The 21,150-nt window shown below is 37.7% G+C and overlaps 1 protein-coding gene across 1 annotated transcript in view; it reads right to left on the bottom strand.

Moving 5' to 3' along the window:
• Positions 1–21,150, bottom strand: part of LOC128640703 (very-long-chain enoyl-CoA reductase-like) — an 89,775-nt gene that overhangs the window by 7,800 nt on the left and 60,825 nt on the right. Inside the window, exons 10-12 of the mRNA XM_053693131.1 lie at positions 17,640–17,712; positions 17,512–17,555; positions 10,609–10,666 (exon numbers count right to left, since the gene is read on the bottom strand). Coding sequence (XP_053549106.1) covers positions 10,609–10,666; positions 17,512–17,555; positions 17,640–17,712 — 175 coding nt within the window. The remainder of the gene's footprint in view (positions 1–10,608; positions 10,667–17,511; positions 17,556–17,639; positions 17,713–21,150) is intronic.

Here is a 21,150-nt window from a genome sequence, read left to right as displayed (position 1 = left end):
CATCCGGCACGGAGCATCCTCTTCATACGGTTGCCGCCGTACACTGGAACTTCAATGCATGTGACACCATCAAAGATGGCATCCCTTGCATTCCTATTGGCTGAAAGATTTCAATCAGCCAATAGGAATTAGAGCTGCTAAAATCCTATTGGCTGTTCAATCGGCCAATAGAATGAGAGCTGCTCAAAGCCTATTGGCTACTGAATCATGAAAGAAAGAAAAAACATAATTTATGCTTACCTGATAAATTTATTTCTCTTGTAGTGTATCCAGTCCACGGATCATCCATTACTTGTGGGATATTCTCCTTCCCAACAGGAAGTTGCAAGAGGATCACCCACAGCAGAGCTGCTATATAGCTCCTCCCCTCACTGCCATATCCAGTCATTCGACCGAAACAAGCCGAGAAAGGAGAAACCATAGGGTGCAGTGGTGACTGTAGTTTAATTAAAAATTTAGACCTGCCTTAAAAGGACAGGGCGGGCCGTGGACTGGATACACTACAAGAGAAATAAATTTATCAGGTAAGCATAAATTATGTTTTCTCTTGTTAAGTGTATCCAGTCCACGGATCATCCATTACTTGTGGGATACCAATACCAAAGCTAAAGTACACGGATGATGGGAACGGAAGGAACCACTGCCTGTAGAACCTTTCTCCCAAAAACAGCCTCCGAAGAAGCAAAAGTATAAAATTTGTAAAATTTGGAAAAAGTATGAAGTGAAGACCAAGTTGCAGCCTTGCAAATCTGTTCAGCAGAGGCCTCATTTTTAAAGGCCCAGGTGGAAGCCACAGCTCTAGTAGAATGAGCTGTAATCCTTTCAGGAGGCTGCTGTCCAGCAGTCTCATAGGCTAAACGGATTATACTCCGAAGCCAAAAAGAAAGAGAGGTTGCCGAGGCCTTCTGACCTCTCCTTTGTCCAGAGTAAACAACAAACAGGTTAGATGTTTGGCGAAAATCTTTAGTAGCCTGTAAGTAAAACTTCAAGGCACGGACTACGTCTAGATTATGCAAAAGACGTTCCTTCTTTGAAGAAGGATTAGGACATAATGATGGAACAACAATCTCTTGATTGATATTCTTTTTAGAAACCACCTTAGGTAAAAACCCAGGTTTTGTACGCAGAACAACTTTATCTGAATGAAAGATCAGATAAGGAGAATCACAATGTAAGGCAGATAACTCCGAGACTCTTCAAGCCGAGGAAATAGCCATCAGAAAAAGAACTTTCCATGATAGAAGTTTGATATCAATAGAATGAAGTGGTTCAAACGAAACCCCTTGAAGAACTTTAAGAACCAAGTTTAAGCTCCATGGAGGAGCAACAGGTTTAAACACAGGCTTGATTCTAACTAAAGCCTGACAAAATGCCTGAACGTCTGGAACTTCTGCCAGACGCTTGTGTAAAAGAATAGACAGAGCAGAAATCTGTCCCTTTAAAGAACTAGCTGATAGTCCTTTGTCCAAACCCTCTTGGAGGAAGGACAATATCCTAGGAATCCTAACCCTACTCCATGAGTAATTCTTGGATTCACACCAATGAAGATATTTACGCCATATCTTGTGGTAAATTTTCCTGGTGACAGGCTTTCGTGCCTGTATTAAGGTATCAATTACTGACTCGGAGAAGCCACGCTTTGATAGGATCAAGCGTTCAATCTCCATGCAGTCAGTCTCAGAGAAAGCAGATTCGGATGATTGAAAGGACCTTGTATTAGAAGGTCTTGTCTCAGAGGCAGAGTCCATGGTGGAAAGGATGACATGTCCACTAGGTCTGCATACCAGGTCCTGTGTGGCCACGCAGGCGCTATCAATATCACCGATGCTCTCTCCTGTTTGATCTTGGCAATCAGACGAGGGATCAGAGGAAACGGTGGAAACACATAAGCCAGGTTGAAGAACCAAGGCGCTGCTAGAGCATCTATCAGTGCCGCTTCTGGGTCCCTGGACCTGGATCCGTAACAAGGAAGCTTGTCATTCTGGCGAGATGCCATGAGATCCAATTCTGGTTTGCCCCAACGGAGAACCAATTGAGCAAACACCTCCGGATGGAGTTCCCACACCCCCGGATGAAAAGTCTGACGACTTAGAAAATCCGCCTCCCAGTTCTCTACACCTGGGATATGGATCGCTGACAGGTGGCAAGAGTGAGTCTCTGCCCAGCGAATTATCTTGGAGACTTCTGACATCGCTAGGGAACTCCTGGTTCCCCCTTGATGGTTGATGTAAGCCACAGTCGTGATGTTGTCCGACTGAAATCTGATGAACCTCAGTGTTGCTAACTGAGGCCAAGCTAGAAGAGCATTGAATATTGCTCTTAACTCCAGAATATTTATTGGGAGGAGTTTCTTCTCCTGAGTCCATGAACCCTGAGCCTTCAGGGAGTTCCAGACTGCACCCCAACCTAGAAGACTGGCATCTGTTGTTACAATTGTCCAATCTGGTCTGCGAAAGGTCATACCCTTGGACAGATGGGTCCGAGATAACCACCAGAGAAGACAATCTCTGGTTTCCTGATCCAGATTTAGTAGAGGGGACAAATCTGTGTAATCCCCATTCCACTGACTGAGCATGCATAATTGCAGCGGTCTGAGATGCAGGCACGCGAATGACACTATGTCCATCGCCGCTACCATTAAGCCGATTACTTCCATGCACTGAGCCACCGTGGGGTGCGGAATGGAGTGAAGAACACGGCAAGTATTTAGAAGTTTTGATAACCTGGACTCCGTCAGGTAAATTTTCATTTCTACAGAATCTATAAGAGTCCCTAGGAAGGAAACCCTTGTGAGAGGAGATAGAGAACTCTTTTCTTCGTTCACTTTCCACCCATGCGACCTCAGGAATGCCAGAACTATCTCTGTATGAGATTTGGCAATTTGAAAGCTTGACGCCTGTATCAGGATGTCGTCCAGGTAAGGAGCCACCGCTATGCCTCGTGGTCTTAGGACCGCCAGAAGAGAGCCCAGAACCTTTGTAAAAATTCTTGGGGCTGTAGCCAACCCGAATGGAAGAGCTACAAATTGGTAATGCCTGTCTAGAAAGGCAAACCTCAGGAACTGATGATGATTCTTGTGAATCGGAATGTGAAGGTAGGCATCCTTTAAGTCCACTGTGGTCATGTACTGACCCTCTTGGATCATGGGTAAAATGGTTCGAATAGTTTCCATCTTGAATGACGGAACTCTGAAGAATTTGTTTAAGATCTTTAAATCCAAAATTGGTCTGAAGGTTCCCTCTTTTTTGGGAACCACAAACAGATTTGAATAAAACCCCTGTCCTTGTTCCGACCGCGGAACTGGATGGATCACTCCCATTACAAGGAGATCTTGTACGCAGCTTAGGAATGCCTATTTCTTTATCTGGTTTGCAGATAATCTTGAAAGGTGAAATCTCCCTTGTGGAGGAGAAGCTTTGAAATCCAGAAGATATCCCTGAGATATGATCTCCAACGCCCAGGGATCCTGAACATCTCTTGCCCATGCCTGGGCGAAGAGAGAGAGTCTGCCCCCTACTAGATCCGTTGTCGGGTAGGGGGCCGCTCCTTCATGCTGTCTTAGAGACAGCAGCAGGCTTTCTGGCCTGCTTGCCCTTGTTCCAGGACTGGTTAGGTTTCCAGGCCTGCTTGGATTGAGCAAAAGTTCCCTCTTGTTTTGAAGCAGAGGAAGTTGATGCTGCACCTGCCTTGAAATTTCGAAAGGCACGAAAATTAGACTGTTTGGCCTTTGATTTGGCCCTGTCCTGAGGAAGGGTATGACCCTTACCTCCAGTAATGTCAGCAATAATTTCTTTCAAACCAGACCCGAATAAGGTCTGCCCCTTGAAAGGAATGTTGAGTAATTTAGATTTTGAAGTCACATCAGCTGACCAGGATTTGAGCCATAGCGCCCTACGCGCCTGGATGGCGAATCCGGAATTCTTAGCCGTTAGTTTAGTCAAATGAACAATGGCATCAGAAACAAATGAGTTAGCTAGCTTAAGAGTTCTAAGCTTGTCAACAATTTCAGTCAATGGAGCTGTATGGATGGCCTCTTCCAGGGCCTCAAACCAGAATGCCGCAGCAGCAGTGACAGGCGCAATGCATGCAAGGGGCTGTAAAATAAAACCTTGTTGAATAAACATTTTTTTAAGGTAACCCTCTAATTTTTTATCCATTGGATCTGAAAAAGCACAACTGTCCTCAACCGGGATAGTAGTACTCTTTGCTAAAGTAGAAACTGCTCCCTCCACCTTAGGGACTGTCTGCCATATTTTTCTAAATATAGGAGGTGGGGAAAAGGGCACACCGGGCCTATCCCACTTCTTACTAATAATTTCTGTAAGCCTTTTAGGTATTGGAAAAACATCAGTACTCACTGGCACTGCATAATATTTATCCAGCCTACACAATTTCTCTGGGACTGCAATTGTGTCACAGTCATTCAGAGCAGCTAATACCTCCCCAAGCAATACAAGGAGGTTCTCAAGCTTAAATTTAAAATTAGAAATCTCTGAATCAGGTCTCCCCGATTCAGAGACGTCACCCACAGACTGAAGCTCTCCGTCCTCAGGTTCTGCATATTGTGACGCAGTATCAGACATGGCTCTAACAGCATCTACGCGCTCTTTATCTCGTCTAACCCCAGAGCTATCGCGCTTGCCTCTCAATTCAGGCAATCTGGATAATACCTCTGACAGGGTATTATTCATGATTGCAGCCATGTCCTGCAAAGTAATCGCTATGGGCGTCCCTGATGTACTTGGCGCCATATTAGCGTGCGTCCCTTGAGCGGGAGGCGAAGGGTCCGACACGTGGGGAGAGTTAGTCGGCATAACTTCCCCCTTGACAGACCCCTCTGGTGACAATTCTTTTATAGATAAAGACTGATCTTTACTGTTTAAGGTGAAATCAATACATTTAGTACACATTCTCCTATGGGGCTCCACCATGGCTTTTAAACATAATGAACAAGTATCCTCTGTTTCAGACATGTTTGTACAGACTAGCAATGAGACTAGCAAGCTTGGAAAACACTTTAAAGCAAGTTAACAATCAATATAAAAAACGTTACTGTGCCTTTAAGAGAAACAAATTTTGACAAAATTTGAAATAACAGTGAAAAAAGGCAGTTACACTAACAACATTTTTACAGTGTATGTAACAAGTCAGCAGAGCATTGCACCCACTTGCAAATGGATGATTAACCCCTTAATACCAAAAACGGAATAAGAAATTACAAAAACGTTTTTTAAACACAGTCACAACAACTGCTACAGTCTACTGTGGTTGTTACCCTCCTCAAACACGACTTTGAAGTCTTTTGAGCCCTTCAGAGATGTCCTGTATCATGCAGAAGGAAGCAGAGTGTCTCAGTCTGCAATTCTAGCTGCGCAGAAATGCGCTAAAATAGGTCCCTCCCACTCATATTACAACAGTGGAAAGCCTCAGGAAACTGTTTCTAGGCAAAAATCAAGCCAGCCATGTGGAAAAAAACTAGGCCCCAACAAGTTTTGTCACCAAACATATATAAAAATGATTAACATGCCAGCAAACGTTTTATAATACACCTTTATAAGAGTATGTATCTCTGTTAATAAGCCTGATACCAGTTGCTATCACTGCATTTAAGGCTTAACTTACATTAATCCGGTATCAGCAGCATTTTTCTAGCAAATTCCATCCCTAGAAATATGTTTACTGCACATACCTTATTGCAGGAAAACCTGCACGCCATTCCCCCTCTGAAGTCACCTCACCCCTCAGAATATGTGAGAACAGCAATGGATCTTAGTTACTTCTGCTAAGATCATAGAAATCACAGGCAGATTCTTCTTCTAATGCTGCCTGTGAGAAAACAGTACACTCCGGTACCATTTGAAAATAACAAACTTTTGATTGAAGTTAAAAACTAACTATAATACACCACTTTCCTCTTACTACGTCCATCTTTGTTGAGAGTTGCAAGAGAATGACTGGATATGGCAGTGAGGGGAGGAGCTATATAGCAGCTCTGCTGTGGGTGATCCTCTTGCAACTTCCTGTTGGGAAGGAGAATATCCCACAAGTAATGGATGATCCGTGGACTGGATACACTTAACAAGAGAAAATTGGTTTCATGTCCCTTGACCTATAATAAAGTTTATTATCTTGTAGACAAGTTCCTCTTTTTAGAAAAATATATGAATTTTGTCTGTATAGTCAGGAGATTACTGTGGTAACATTATAGTTTATTTTTACAACTTACTTTATATTTTTTAATCAAATATTTTATTCCTCACAGCACACTGTTTAACTCCACCCCCCATGGTTTTCATTATTACTACTGAACTGACGTGTATTGTGGTCCCACCCGCTCTACATGTCAGAGCCTATGGCCTCTATTTATCAAGCTGTCAACCGCAAATACGCTGGAATTCTGCAGCGTTTTTGTGGCAAGGCTGATTCGCCATAGTTATCAAGCCCTACAGCCCGGCAAAAGTAGAATCTAGTGACATAACATACGATCCGCCGGACTCAGTCCGACACAGATCAATGGTTACGTCACCCCAGATGTCCCGAACGCAAGTTCGGCACAATCTGACTACTTTTGCTAGTTATCAAAGAACAACCAGGTACGCTCACCACTATTCCGGCCCAGCGTACCTGCTTTTCAATCCGCGGCCCTGGAGGCGGCGGATCCCATAGGAATCAATGGGAGTCTGACAGCAGCGAGAGCTCATGTTCGCTGCTGCCCAATATCCCATTGATTCCTATGGGAAGTGTCTGCACCTAACACCCTAACATGTACCCCGAGTCTAAACACCCCTAATCTGCCCCCCCTACACCGCCGCCACTTACTTTATACTTATTAACCCCTAAACCGCCGACCCGACACCGCTGCCACCTACATTATACATATTAACCCCTAAACCGCCGCTCCCGGAACCCGCCGCAACTAAATAAAATGTTTAACCCCTAAACCTCTGCTCCCGGACCCCGCCGCCACCTACATTATACCTATTAACCCCTAATCTGCCGCCCCCTATACCGCCGCCACCTACATAAAGTTATTAACCCCTATCCTGCCGATCCCGTACCCCGCCGCAAATAAATTGATTGTTTAACCCCTAAACCGCCACACCCGGAGCCCACCGCCACCTAAATTACATTTATTAACCCCTAATTTGCCCCCCCTACACCGCCGCCACCTACATTATATCTATTAACCCCTAAACCTAAGTCTAACCCTAACACCCCCCTAACAAATATTATTTAAATTAATCTAAATAAATATTCCTATAATTAAATAAATTATTCCTATTTAAAACTAAATACTTACCTATAAAATAAACCCTAAGATAGCTACAATATAACTAATATTTACATTGTATCTATCTTAGAGTTTATTTTTATTTTACAGGCAACTTTGTATATATTTTAACTAGGTACAATAGCTATTAAATAGTTATTAACTATTTAATAGCTACCTAGTTAAAATAAATACAAATTTACCTGTAAAATAAATCCTAACCTAAGTTACAATTACATCTACACTATACTACAATTAAATAAATTAAATTAAATACAATTACTTACAATTAAATAAAAATAACTACAATTAACTAAAGTAAAAAAAAAACAAAACTCTAAATTACAGAAAATAAAAAAAAATGACAAGAAGTTTAAACTAATTACACCTAATCTAAGACCCCTAATAAAATAAAAAATCCCCCCAAAATAATAAAATTCCCTACCCTATACTAAATTACAAATAGCCCTTAAAAGAGCTTTTTGCGGGGCATTACCAGTAAAAAAAGAAATACACCCCCCCAACATTAAAACCCACCACCCACACCCAACCTTACTCTAAAACCCACCCAAACCCCCCTTAAAAAAACCCTAACCCCCTGAAGATCACCCTACCTTGAGCTGTCTTCACCCAGCCGGGCTTAAGTCCTCAATGAATCCGGGCGAAGAGGTGGGCAGAAGTCTTCATCCAATCCGGTCAGAAGAGGTCCTCCAGATGGGCAGAAGTCTTCATCCAAGCGGCATCTTCTATCTTCTTCCATCCGCCGAGGAGCGGCACCATCTTGAAGACATCCGACGCGGAGCATCCATCGATCCCGACGACAATCAACCAATAGGATTGACCTTGCATTCTATTGGCTGATCTGAACAGCCAATATAATGCGAGGTCAATCCTATTGGCTGATTGGATCAGCCAATCGGATTGAACTTCAATCCGATTGGCTGATTTCATCAGACAATCAGATTTTTCCTACCTTAATTCCGATTGGCTGATAGAATCCTATCAGCCAATCGGAATTCAAGGGACACCATCTTGGATGACGTCATTTAAAGGAACCGTCATTCGTTGTTTAGTCGTCAGGATCGATGGATGCTCCACGTCGGATGTCTTCAAGATGGTGCCGCTCCTCGTCGGATGGAAGAAGATAGAAGATGCCGCTTGGATTAAGACTTCTGCCCATCTGGAGGACCACTTCGGCCGGATTCGTTGAGGACTTAGGCCCGGCTGGGTGAAGAAAGCTCAAGGTAGGGTGATCTTCAGGGGGTTAGTGTTAGGTTTTTTTAAGGGGGGTTTGGGTGGGTTTTAGAGTAAGGTTGGGTGGGTGGTGGGTTTTAATATTGGGGGGGTGTATTTCTTTTTTTACAGGTAAAAGAGCTGATTACTTTGGGGCAATGCCCCGCAAAAAGCCTTTTTAAGGGCTATTTGTAATTTAATATAGGGTAGGGAATTTTATTATTTTGGGGGGATTTTTTATTTTATTAGGGGGCTTAGATTAGGTGTAATTAGTTTAAACTTCTTGTATTTTTTTTATTTTCTGTAATTTAGCGGGGTTTTTTTGTACTTTAGTTAATTTTATTTAATTGTAGGTAATTGTATTTAATAAATTTGATTTATTTAATTGTAGTATAGTTTTAGGTGTAATTGTAACTTAGGTTAGGATTTATTTTACAGGTAAATTTGTAGTTATTTTAACTAGGTAGCTATTAAATAGTTAATAACTATTTAATAGCTATTGTACCTAGTTAAAATAAATACAAAGTTGCCTGTAAAATAAAAATAAACCCTAAAATAGCTACAATGTAACTATTAGTTATATTGTAGCTATCTCAGGGTTTATTTTATAGGTAAGTATTTAGTTTTAAATAGGAATAATTTATTTAATTATAGGAATATTTATTTAGACTAATTTAAATAATATTTAAGTTAGGGGTGTGTTAGGGTTAGGGTTAGACTTAGGTTTAGGGGTTAATAGATATAATGAAGGTATAGGGGGGTAGATTAGGGGTTAATAAATGTAATGTAGGTGGCGGTGGGCTCCGGGAGCGGCGGTTTAGGGGTTAAACATTTTATTTATTTGCGGCGGGGTCCGGGATCGGCATGATAGGGGTTTATAACTTTATGTAGGTGGCGGCAGTATAAGGGGCAGCAGATTAGGAGTTAATAGGTATAATGTAGGTGGCAGCGGGGTCCGGGAGCAGCGGTTTAGGGTTTAATGTATTTATTATAGTTGTGGCGGGGTCCGGGAGCAGCGGTTTAGAGGTTAATATATTTATTTAGTTGCGGCGGGGTCCGGGAGTGGCGGTTTAGGGGGTAAAACAGTATAGTATAGTGTGGGTGCTTAGTGACAGGCTAGCAAGAAAGCTGTGAATAAGCCGATGAGCAGCGAGATTGATGACTGTTAGTTAACAACAGTCCGCTGCTCATCACACCGTCCTTGGTGACCGGCTTTTTGACAGCTTTCTTGATAAATTTGGCGAACGTATTCAGGTCTGCGGCGGCGATGTTAGGTGAGCTTAGTCGAGCGTATTGGGGCCGGCGAATGCTAGAAAGTAGACAGCTTGATAAATAGAGGCCTATGTGCGCTCCCTAAAGGGATGTCAAACAGCGCATGTGTTATTACATTCATGTGCACGTGCAATTTATGGCCCATTTACAATCGGGATACGTTATACAGAGCATGGTGGAGCATTTGTGCTTTATTGCGCATGCGTGTAATGCTCTCATTGATGTAAGCCTGTCGAACGACAGGATTACTGATTGGAGTACATAAACTTGGACAGTGTGTGACCGCGAAGGGGATTGCATCAGAGCTAATAATAAAAAGTAAGTTTATTTACATTGACAAATGTTAAGAAAAATTTGATGTAAGGTTATAAATGTGTAAACGATGATATTTACAGAACATGAACAACCAGATTTTACCATAACTTTAATGACAATTTAGTTAGGTGAACACAGTAACAGCAGTGGTCACTGGGCTATTTTCACAGTTTTTTTCACAGTTTTTTATGCAGCTATCGCACGTCATTTATTATAAATATTGTGAATAAGCTGGTACATAAATTTACATAGCTTTGATTTTAATGTACGGTTTCGAACATTTTTACACACTTTTTTTTTACATTTTCTTTGTTTTTGGTACAATATTTTATAAATGTTGCTATCAGTACTTTGTATCATTTGTCATGAAGTTTATCCATATAAGCACAAATGATTTGGTTAAACATTTATTTGTCAAAGATTATAAACTGTGTTTTAGTTTAATGCAACAGAACAGTTTGTGGTGTATTTTAAAATGGTGAACACATATTCATTTATATAACAAAAAAACAATTTACCATCAATTCTCAAATTGCTGAGCACTATGTGGATGGAAAAATTGCCAGTTTCACAGATCTGTGCAGAAAAAAAAAGTAGAATAAGCCAATTTTATATTGTTTATATATATATATATATATATATATATATATATATATACACACACAGTATATACACACATATATACATACATACAGTACATAGAACACATTAAACACATTATACTATTATGTGTAATAAATAAACTTTTCAATGTATTCCCATCATTTTTTTCCCGTTTTTTTCAGTGATTTAATTTTAAGAATTCTTGTATTCCCCACTGCACCCAGACTCACTGAACAGAATCCTGCTGAAGAATTCAGAGAATTGATGTTATAATATGCTACACGGTAATCTCTTGACTGGAACAGCTTATGTTTTATCAAGTTGGCCACAGCAGAAGAGCAGATAAAATGAATTGAAGAAATAGCAATGCACATTGGTAAACCAATAACACAAGGCATCTGTGTGCAGACACCAATCAGCAGCTACTGAGCATATTTAGATATTCTTTTCAACAAAGAGACAATGAAGCAAATTAGATAATATAAGTAAATTAGAAAGTAGTTTAAAATTTCTTGTTCTTTCAGAATCATAAAAGAAAAGGAGCTGGGAGCTAGCTGCTGATTGGTGAAGATATATATATGACTCTTGTCATTGGTTTACTGAGGTGTTCAGCTAGCTCCCATTAGTACATTGTTGCACCTTCAACAAAGGATTCTAAGAAAATGAAGCAAAATTGATAATAAAATTAAATTGGAAAGTCGTTTAAAATTGTATGTTCTATCTGAATCAGGAACGGAAATTTTTGGGTTTCATGGCTACATTAAGCCACCAATCAGCAAGCGCTACCCAAGTGCTGAACCAAAAATGGGCCAGCTTCTAAGCTTAAATTCCTGATTTTCAAATAAATATACAAAGAGAATGAAGAAAAAATGATAATAGGAGTAAATTAGAAAGTTGCTTAAAATTGCATGCTCTATCAGTTTCATATACCTTTAAGAAGCAGCGGTTGTACACCCACTGCTTCCTTATATGGCCACAACCTCAGAAGTTGTGAACGTCAGACAGGTCAGATTTGTTTGTCTAGGATGACTGACAAGCCCTGCTCACATGCAACCAATGGGAAATCTTAAAATCTGATGCTGATCAAGAGGCCCCAAATGCATGCAGACAGGTTCTCTCAATGGGAACATTGTCTGTAGAGAGCTTAATTAATAGGCACCTTTGTGTCTATGTAATGAAAAAATGCAATATGACTATTTGATCACTATTATGGTACAGCTGTTACTAAAAATGTAACTGGTGTCTCTTTTACTTTTAATCTGTTGACTTTATCTGTTGCTAAAATTGTATACAGGATTTAAATGGCATGCAACTACAATAAAAGCAGTACCGCCTGGGCAGTTAAATTGTTATTCAGCCATATATCTCGGAAAACTGAAATGCAATCTGCCAAGCTATATAACAAAATTGAATTGCAAGACATAAATTAAATTATGCAAGCAAATGAAGCCAATTTGATCATAGATGTAAAATGGAACATTATTTAAAATTGTATGCTCTATCTGAATCACGAAAGTTTATTTTTGACTTTTCTGTCCCTTTAAATAAAAATACAATTAATGTTTACACGTAGCACTTGGTTAAAACATAACAAGAAGTATATAAACCTAGAGAAAAAAATGAAGCCCGATAAAATGTAACCTCAACCGAATGGTTTTATAGATTTGTAGCTCAAAATTTAGACCAGCAACTTGGCCATAATAATATAATATTCATTCTAGCTTTGAATTAGAGGTTCTAAATTCCATGCTGTTAAACAAATCCAAAAATAGCTACAATATATTTGTTACTTTAGGTTAATAACAATATCAAGGCTTTTCTAATAGGACTGATTGATTTGATTATGTAAAATGGCCAGTAGTTAGCATATGGGATATTATGCATGTTAAATTGAAGAATATATAATTATGAATATACCTTACCAATATTATGTGAGGTTGAATCATTGTGTATTAGTCTCTCCAACATTATTTATGTAAGGGTGGGTGTGGGATTTTTTTTTTTATATATAAATAAATTTAATACTAAATTTTGTATCACCTAATAAAAGAACTTGGGTAACAATTAGATTGCATTTTCCATTATTTGGACCTACAAATAAGAGCGACAGCAATTATTACTATATGTAACCAAGTGGACATATCTAGGCTGGTGGGAAAAGCCAGAAATATTTAATGATGAACTAAAACAATACACTGAGCAAATAGAATTATAGGTGAGATACTGTATATAGATGATATTTTCACTTGTGGAATAGCACAGCAGATAAATATTCTGAATATAATGATATTCAGATGTTAATTTTGAAACAATTAGAAAGGCAACATTTATTTAGAAATGTATTATTATTATTATAGTTTAATTGTATAGCGCTACAAAATTCCACAGAGCTGTATGCAATGTGATAGATTACAAGTGGAGCACTATTTATTACTTTAATGCAAGCGATATTAGTGCTCCACTTTGTAATACTAGTGCACGATATTGTGTGCTTGTATTACAAGTTATCCACAATGCGAATATGAGCTTGCATTTGCATTGCTAGGAAGCATTGCACTCACCAGAGCATGCTTCAAAAGGCTCCAATGGGAGCCTCGTTCTGATGCCATCACAGACAGCATCAGAACTTCAGCACCAGCGAAGGGGGTAAGTAGCGCAGTGATGGGCAGCAATCAAATACATATGTGTATGTACTGCCCAGTGCAGTAAGTTTATTTAAAATAAAATTAAGATGCTTCACAGGTGTGCAATAATCAGCCATTACCAGTGGATGATTATTGCTACCGCAAGCTCGTGGGAGCAATGATCTCTAGTTAATTTTCTAATAGTGCCCCAAATGCCCTCAATATAGAGGGCATTATATATATTTTTTTTTTATAAAAGTAACTGCACTAGGCAGTTTTGGGGCTTTAAAGTTGGTTGGAGTGGGGTGCTAAAAAAAAAAACGGCACTGAAAAGTGCCTTTACATTGTGGTCTATAGGAGCTGTGTGTTCCCAGTAAATATATATGTATGCTGTGTTACTTACTCCCTTTGCTCTTGTGAGCGTAATGCTTCCTAGCAATGGAAACACGAGCTTGCATTCACATTGCAAGCAGCCCTTTTAGATTCATTATGATCTTGCTTTCTTAGTGAGAGGAGGTTTAGTGTTGCTGCTGCTGACATTATAGGGAAATAGATAGCTAGGCTAGTGTATTTAGTGTCCACTACAGTCCTGAAGGACTCATCTAATCTCTGCTGTAAGGACAACACCCCAAAAAGCCCTTTTTAGGGCTATAACTTCAGTCGTTTTTTTTTTTTTTATTTTATTTGTAATTTTATTTGCATTTGCCTGGCTTTCAGCCTGTGTGTGAGGCTCACAGCATATACTGTGATTAGTGCCACCACTGATATCTGCTTAACATTAGTGTAAATTTAAACAACAAAACTTTGAAATAATTTTGCTAGTGTAATCTAATTTCATTTTCTATCAGGCCTGTGTGTCAGGCTTACACAGCATATACTGTGGTTAATTGCTGTGCCAGCAGCCACCACTCATATCTGCTTAACATTATTGTAAATTTTTAAAAAAAAACTTTTAAATCATTTTGCTAGTGTAATCTAATTTCATTTTCTATCAGGCCTGTGTCTCAGGCTCACACAGCATATACTGTGGTTAATTGCTCTGTGCCAGCCAGGCAGCCACCACTCATATCTGCTTAACATTAGTGTAAATTTAAACAACAAAACTTTGAAATAATTTTGCTAGTGTAATCTAATTTCATTTTCTATCAGGCCTGTGTGTCAGGCTTACACAGCATATACTGTGGTTAATTGCTGTGCCAGCCACCACTCATATCTGCTTAACATTATTGTAAATTTAAAAAAAAAAAAACTTTTAAATCATTTTGCTAGTGTAATCTAATTTCATTTTCTATCAGGCCTGTGTCTCAGGCTCACACAGCATATACTGTGGTTAATTGCTCTGTGCCAGCCACCACTCATATCTGCTTAACATTATTGTAAATTTAAAAAAAAAAACTTTTAAATCATTTTGCTAGTGTAATCTAATTTCATTTTCTATCAGGCCTGTGTGTCAGGCTCACACAGCATAGACTGTGGTTAATTGCTCTGTGCCACCACTGATATCTGCTTAACAATCATTAGTGTAAATTTAAAAAAAAACCCTTTAAAATCATTTTGCTAGTGTAATATAATTTCATGCAGGCCATATACACCTCCCCCGATAGGGGGAGTAACAGGGATTAAAGTGCTAAGAATAGTACTACTTAACACAACCTAGTTACCATGGGTCCCAGACAGCATGCTTTATTATTATATTTTGTCAGGGTAATTATATATCTATCAAATCTATCTATTTATCATCTATTGATTCTATCTAACTATCAATCTATGTATATCTATCTATCAAATCTATCTATCTCGTGGCCGGACTGTTTTGAGACAGCCACTTGTGTTTAGGCCAAATTTGAAGTAGGAGGACAGACCAATCATCTTCTTCCATCTCCCTGTTCCAAAAATGCAGCCCATATAGACCTCCCCCGATAGGGGGAGTAACAGGTAGTAAACTGCTAAGAATAATACTACTTAACACACCACGGGTCCCAGACCGCATGTCTTATTGTTATACTCTGTCAGGGAAATCATATATCTATCAAATCTATCTATTTATCTATCAAATCTATCTAACTATCAATCGTATCTATCAAATATAAATTGCATCTATTGATCTATGTAATTCGTATCTATCATATGTATATTGCATCTATTGATCTATGTAATCTATATATCTAGCTATCAAATCTATCTAACTCGTGGTTGTGCTAATGGACTGTTTGCAGTTGTTTGCGGTGCGTTAAACGGGGAGTTTGGTCTGTCACTGTGAAGCGGGCGTAACCCTTACACTACCTGATCGATACTACACCATACCTGATGTTTTAAAGCACGTTATTCAAAAAAAGTTTAGGAATGTTAGGTGATTAAGGCACTTTATGGCTTAAAACCAGACTCTGCATCAACTATGTAATTTTCCGTGGAGTTTTGCCATGGATCCCCATCCAGCATGCCACAGTTCAGGTGTTAGTCCCCTTGAAACAACTTTTCCATCACTATTGTGGCCAGAAAGAGTCCTTGTGGGTTTTAAAGTTCGCCTGCCTATTGAAGTCAATGGCAGTTCACGTGGTTCGTGAACAGTAGCGGAAGTTTGAGTCCTCCGTTCGCGAACCGAAATTTTAAGGTTCGCGACATCACTATTGAGAAGCTGTCCTCCCGTCGCTTAGTACATGGAGCCCTGTGAGTGCAGTCCATTCCTGTGTTTTTAATATATATATATATATATATATATATATATATATATATATATATATATATATATATATATATATATATATATATATATATATATATATATATTGTTAGGAAGAGTGGTGTTGGGGCGCACTGTTCATAAAATTAGTAGCCAATGTATTATTAATATATTATTGATAGTGGTGACCCTGCAACGTCAAACAGGTATTTGCAGCACCTGAACAATCTTAATTAGTGCTCAGATACAGAGGAAGAAAGTTACCAAATGACTGTAACAAACCCACCAAACAAAATACAGCAAAAATGGAGCTGAGGGAATAACTAAGCAAATTCAAAAGGAGGGAGAAAGAAATCTCTACCATACTAAGGAAGCAGGAAAGCAGTGTTTCTAACAACACCAAAGAGGCAGAGAAGCAGCGTTTCCAGATTGCTGGGGGACAACTGTATTTATTTAAGACGCTTCCCACTTACCTCATAGGATTGAGGTCATATCTAGTAAGTGGGCATTTATTTACAGCATAAGGATCAGATATAAAACTACTATCTATTCCACGTTGTTTATTCTACATAAATCTACTTGAATTTTTGGGACTACAAAAACCTGTGAACTTTAGTGTATTCTATGATGTCATATTAAGTGAATTTTTAGTACCTTTAACCGTAATAGAAAGGGAAACTTTTTTCCTTTCAGGAAATCTAATTAATCTGATTGGTACACCACTCTACTCAAATACAAAATAACACTTCCTAATATGTTTTGATACAACTGATTCAATTGCCGCTGTTTAAAATATTTATAGTAGATATATTGCATAGAACAATCTGTTTGACACAACAATTTGATTTTTCAGTCTACACCAACTACTTCGATACCACTATCAATAATATATTAATAATATATTGGCTACTAATTTTATGAACAGTGCGCCCCAACACCACTCTTCCTAACAATAGTTCTCTCTAACATTTGGAATAGGACAGTGCAAGGTGGGGACCCTGCAATTGCCCTTATTTCAGGTATAGGGGCAGCCAGTTCATCCTATTACACTACTAACTATATTCCTCTCGGGGGGGACACCTAGCGCTGAATAACCACTTTCTCTTCTAATACCATATATATATATATATATATATATATATATTTATATTTATATTTATATCATAAATACATTCTTTAATGGATAAGAATCAATGGTAAATTGTTAACTATATTGTAACATGTATCTTTGGTTCTGTATGTAATGATATGTCTCAACAATAATAAAAAAAAAACAATAAGTCAAAATTAATATTAAATGCGCAAATCTAAGGATACAGCCTACTTTTCTCTGTAATGAACACATTTCCATCAAACTGAATATAAGACAAATGGGAGTGATGTAAAATTCTGTATTGTGACAATATCGTGAGTGACGTTGTCTGAGAAATCACACTTTGTTTTCAATATTACAAATGATGATTCATACTGTACATTAAACAAATTAATTTAATAAATATTTACTGTAAACCTACCAAGAACATGATCATAGCCAGACTTATCTGCTTTTTTCCATAAGCTGTAAAACACAAGAACAAAAAAAGCATAAATTAAATAAAATTAAAATAAATGAAAGGCAATAAATGTCTTTAGTTATACTTACTCGGTGGAGTATAGAGAGGATGATTGATATAATATGCAAACCAAGCAGCAAATCCCCAGTAATAGAAACAATTCTGAAAAACAAGTCAAGTATTAAAATAACTTCTGATATAAATTACTAAAATTTTTTCTTTAACAGGTTTCTTTTGTTCTGGTATTATATTACTAAAGTATAAAATTAACTGAATTCTTACAACATTTATTATTATTTTTTTACATTGAGATTATAAAAAAAATTGGTATTTGAGAACAATATGTTAAAATTATTTTCGATCAAAAGTAAGTCTTCTAAAACGCAGGATACATTTAAAAATGTTAGTAATGGGTGTAAATTAATAATCAATAACAACAAAAATTGCGGAGAAAAGAATTAGCATTTGTGTCTAAGAACAATTTTAAAATGGACACAAATTTTTAAATCATGCTGACAACAAAACTTGAATTAATGATATATAGACAGAGGTGCTTTAGATCAACAGTAAAGCAAAGTATTTAAATTATAAATATATTTATACAAAAACACCTTATTATAAATAATATTGTCTTATGATTAAATGTAATAAACAATGGTAACCAAACTGGTAAAAAAACAAACAAAACCATTCACTCTTGGCACTGCAATGCCATTAGGATCGACCAGACGGTGTAACAACTACTTTCTTAAAGGGATAGGAGACCCAAAAATTTCATTCATGATTCAGACAGAGCATGCAATTTTAAACAACTTTATAATTGACTTCTATTATCAATTTTTCTTTGTTCTCTTGGTATCATTTATTAAAAAGCAGGGATTTAAGCTCAAGAGCCTTCCCATGTCTGGAGCACTACATGACAGTAGTTTTGCATTTGCAAGAGCACAAGATGGCAGCAGTTCTGCAAGAATGCTATCCATTTGCAAGAGCACAAGATGGCAGCAGTTCTGCAAGAGCACTAGATGGCAGTACTATTTCCTGCCATGTAGTGCTTCAGATACCTAGGTATCTCTTCAACAAAGAATATCATAGGAACAAAGCAAATTTGATAATAGAAGTAAATTGGAAACTTTTTTTTTAAAACTGTATGCTCTGTCTAAATAACAAAAGAAAATGTTGGAGTTTCATATCCCTTTAAGTAACTTATAAAAACTGTGATTGATAACACGCTTGTTATAGTGTAGCCATAATATAAGCAGTAAAGCCATTCAGTACTGTGTAAATCTTCTTTGATATGTTTCTATTATAATCGCACTATAACAAATGTGTTTTTTTGGTATAGAGCGGTTGCAATATTAGAAATGGTTAAACATAGGTTTATAAAGTACTGAATGGCTTTCTTCGCATATTGCTGCTACACTTTAACAAATATGTTATTAAAAAGGGATATTAAACAACTCAAGATATTAATATAAACTGTTCAGTTACATGTAGTAAAACAACTTTGCAATATACTTTCATTATTTATTTTGTTCTCCTTTCCTGTAATCTAATTCTGGATATTGTGGGCTTTCCAACTCATGTTAAACATGAAAGTGCAGACACAGCTATGTTCCACATAGTCATTGGTTGCTCACTATAGTAAGCCATTTATAATCATTCCTAATTGGCCTAAGTAACAATACACCCACTATTTTATGACTTTATGACTATTTAAACAATTTCTAATTAGTAAATGCATGTAAAAAATATTCTCAGGCTAATCTTTAAACACTAAATAAATAATTGCTTTAATGATGTATTCAGAGCAATGTCCCTCTAAAGGAACACTAAACTCAAAACAAAAATTCACGATTCAGGTGAAGAATACAATTTTAAACAACAAATGAGGGGTTTGACTTTTTAGAGCACTGGGCTGACTTTTCACTTTGGTACAATTTGTACAGTAAGGATGTATTGCACCTGAATGACATGGTTGCTGGTGTGTTGGGGGAAAGGATGGTAGCACGTTTAGAGAACCTTTTAATCTAGGCAAAGGGGGGGAGGGTCAGTTAGAACACAATAGAACAGAGAGATCAGTCTGTGAATATGTCACTCCCTTAAAGGGACATGAAACCTACATTTTTGCTTTCATGATTCAGAAAGAGCATGTGATTTTAACCCCTTAAGGACCAGCGACGTACCCTGTATGTCACTGGCCTTTTTTTGGGACTTGATTGTTTTAAAGCACGGTCTTGCCACCAGCGTTGAGACTGCTCTATTCCACAAAGCCTGCTAGAGGGAGGGCATTAATAGTGTGTTCTTGCTAGACTTGTGCTATTATGTCCTGAAAAAACCCTTAATGACCAGTGACATACAGGGCACATTGTGGTCATTAAGGGGTTAAACAACTTTCTAATTTAATTCTATTATCTAAGTTGCTTCATTCTCTTGATATCCTTTGCTGAAAAGCATATCTAGATAGCATTAGTAGCTCCTGATTGGTTGCTGCACATAGATCCTTTGTGTGATTGGCTCACCCATGTGATTACTATATCTTAAACAAAGGATATCTAAAGAATGAACCACATTAGATAATAGAAGTAAATTGGAATGTTGTTTAAAATTGTATTCTCTACCTGAATCATGACAGAAACATTTTGGGTTTAGTGTCCCTTTAATATCTCAAGGAAGGGATGACTTAAGAAATGTCACATTAGAAAGTATAGAGGAAAGCACACCAATTAGCAGCAGAAAGCACATGAAAATTAAATGTATGACAACAAATGCAAGAAGCATGACAAGTAAAATGGGGGAGCTGACGCTCTTAGTTGCAGAAGAGGACTATGACGTTATCAGTATAACTGAAACTTGGTGGGACGATTCACATGACTGGGCAGTTAACTTAGAGGGTTATACTTTATTTAGGAGGGACAGGAATAATAAAAGGGGTGGAGGAATCTGCATGTATATTAAACCTAACCTTAAACCTACAATAAGCGAAGATATTTGATACAAGTGACAATGTAGAGACCCTGTGGGTTGAAATAAAGAATGGGGAGAAAAAGCCTAAAAAAATATTACTAGGAACATGTTGCAAGCCACCCAACTACTTATCCAAATAGGTAAGGCTGCTAATAACAGTGCTGTAATTATGGGAGATTTTAACTACCCTGATATAAACTGGGCCAATGAAACTAGTAATTCAGCTAAGGGGGATAGATTTTTAAATGTTCTCAGGGATAACTTCTTGTCACAATTAATAGAGGAGCCAACTAGGAGTAAAGCTATATTGGATTTAGTGCTATCAAACAATACAGATATAATATCAAACATCAAAGTCAAAGAACATTTGGGTAACAGTGATCATAACATGGTAACATTTGAAATCTATTTTCATAAGCAGGGTCTTAAAGGTTTAACTAAGACTTTTAATTTCAAGAAAGCAAAATTCAACGATTTAAGGAAATCATTAAATAATATAAATTGGGAAAATGTATTCTCTAATAAAAATACAGAGGATAAATGGATAATATTGAAAACTTTGTTACATAAATATACATATCAACAAATACCATATGGTTATAAAAATAAAAAAACAAAGCCGTTATGGCTAAATAA

This window comes from Bombina bombina, chromosome 10 (genome assembly GCF_027579735.1).
Source record: "Bombina bombina isolate aBomBom1 chromosome 10, aBomBom1.pri, whole genome shotgun sequence".
Taxonomy (NCBI): Eukaryota; Metazoa; Chordata; class Amphibia; order Anura; family Bombinatoridae; genus Bombina; species Bombina bombina.
The sequence above is the reverse complement of the archived record's forward strand: the minus strand, read 5'-3'. Positions and strand labels throughout refer to the sequence as shown.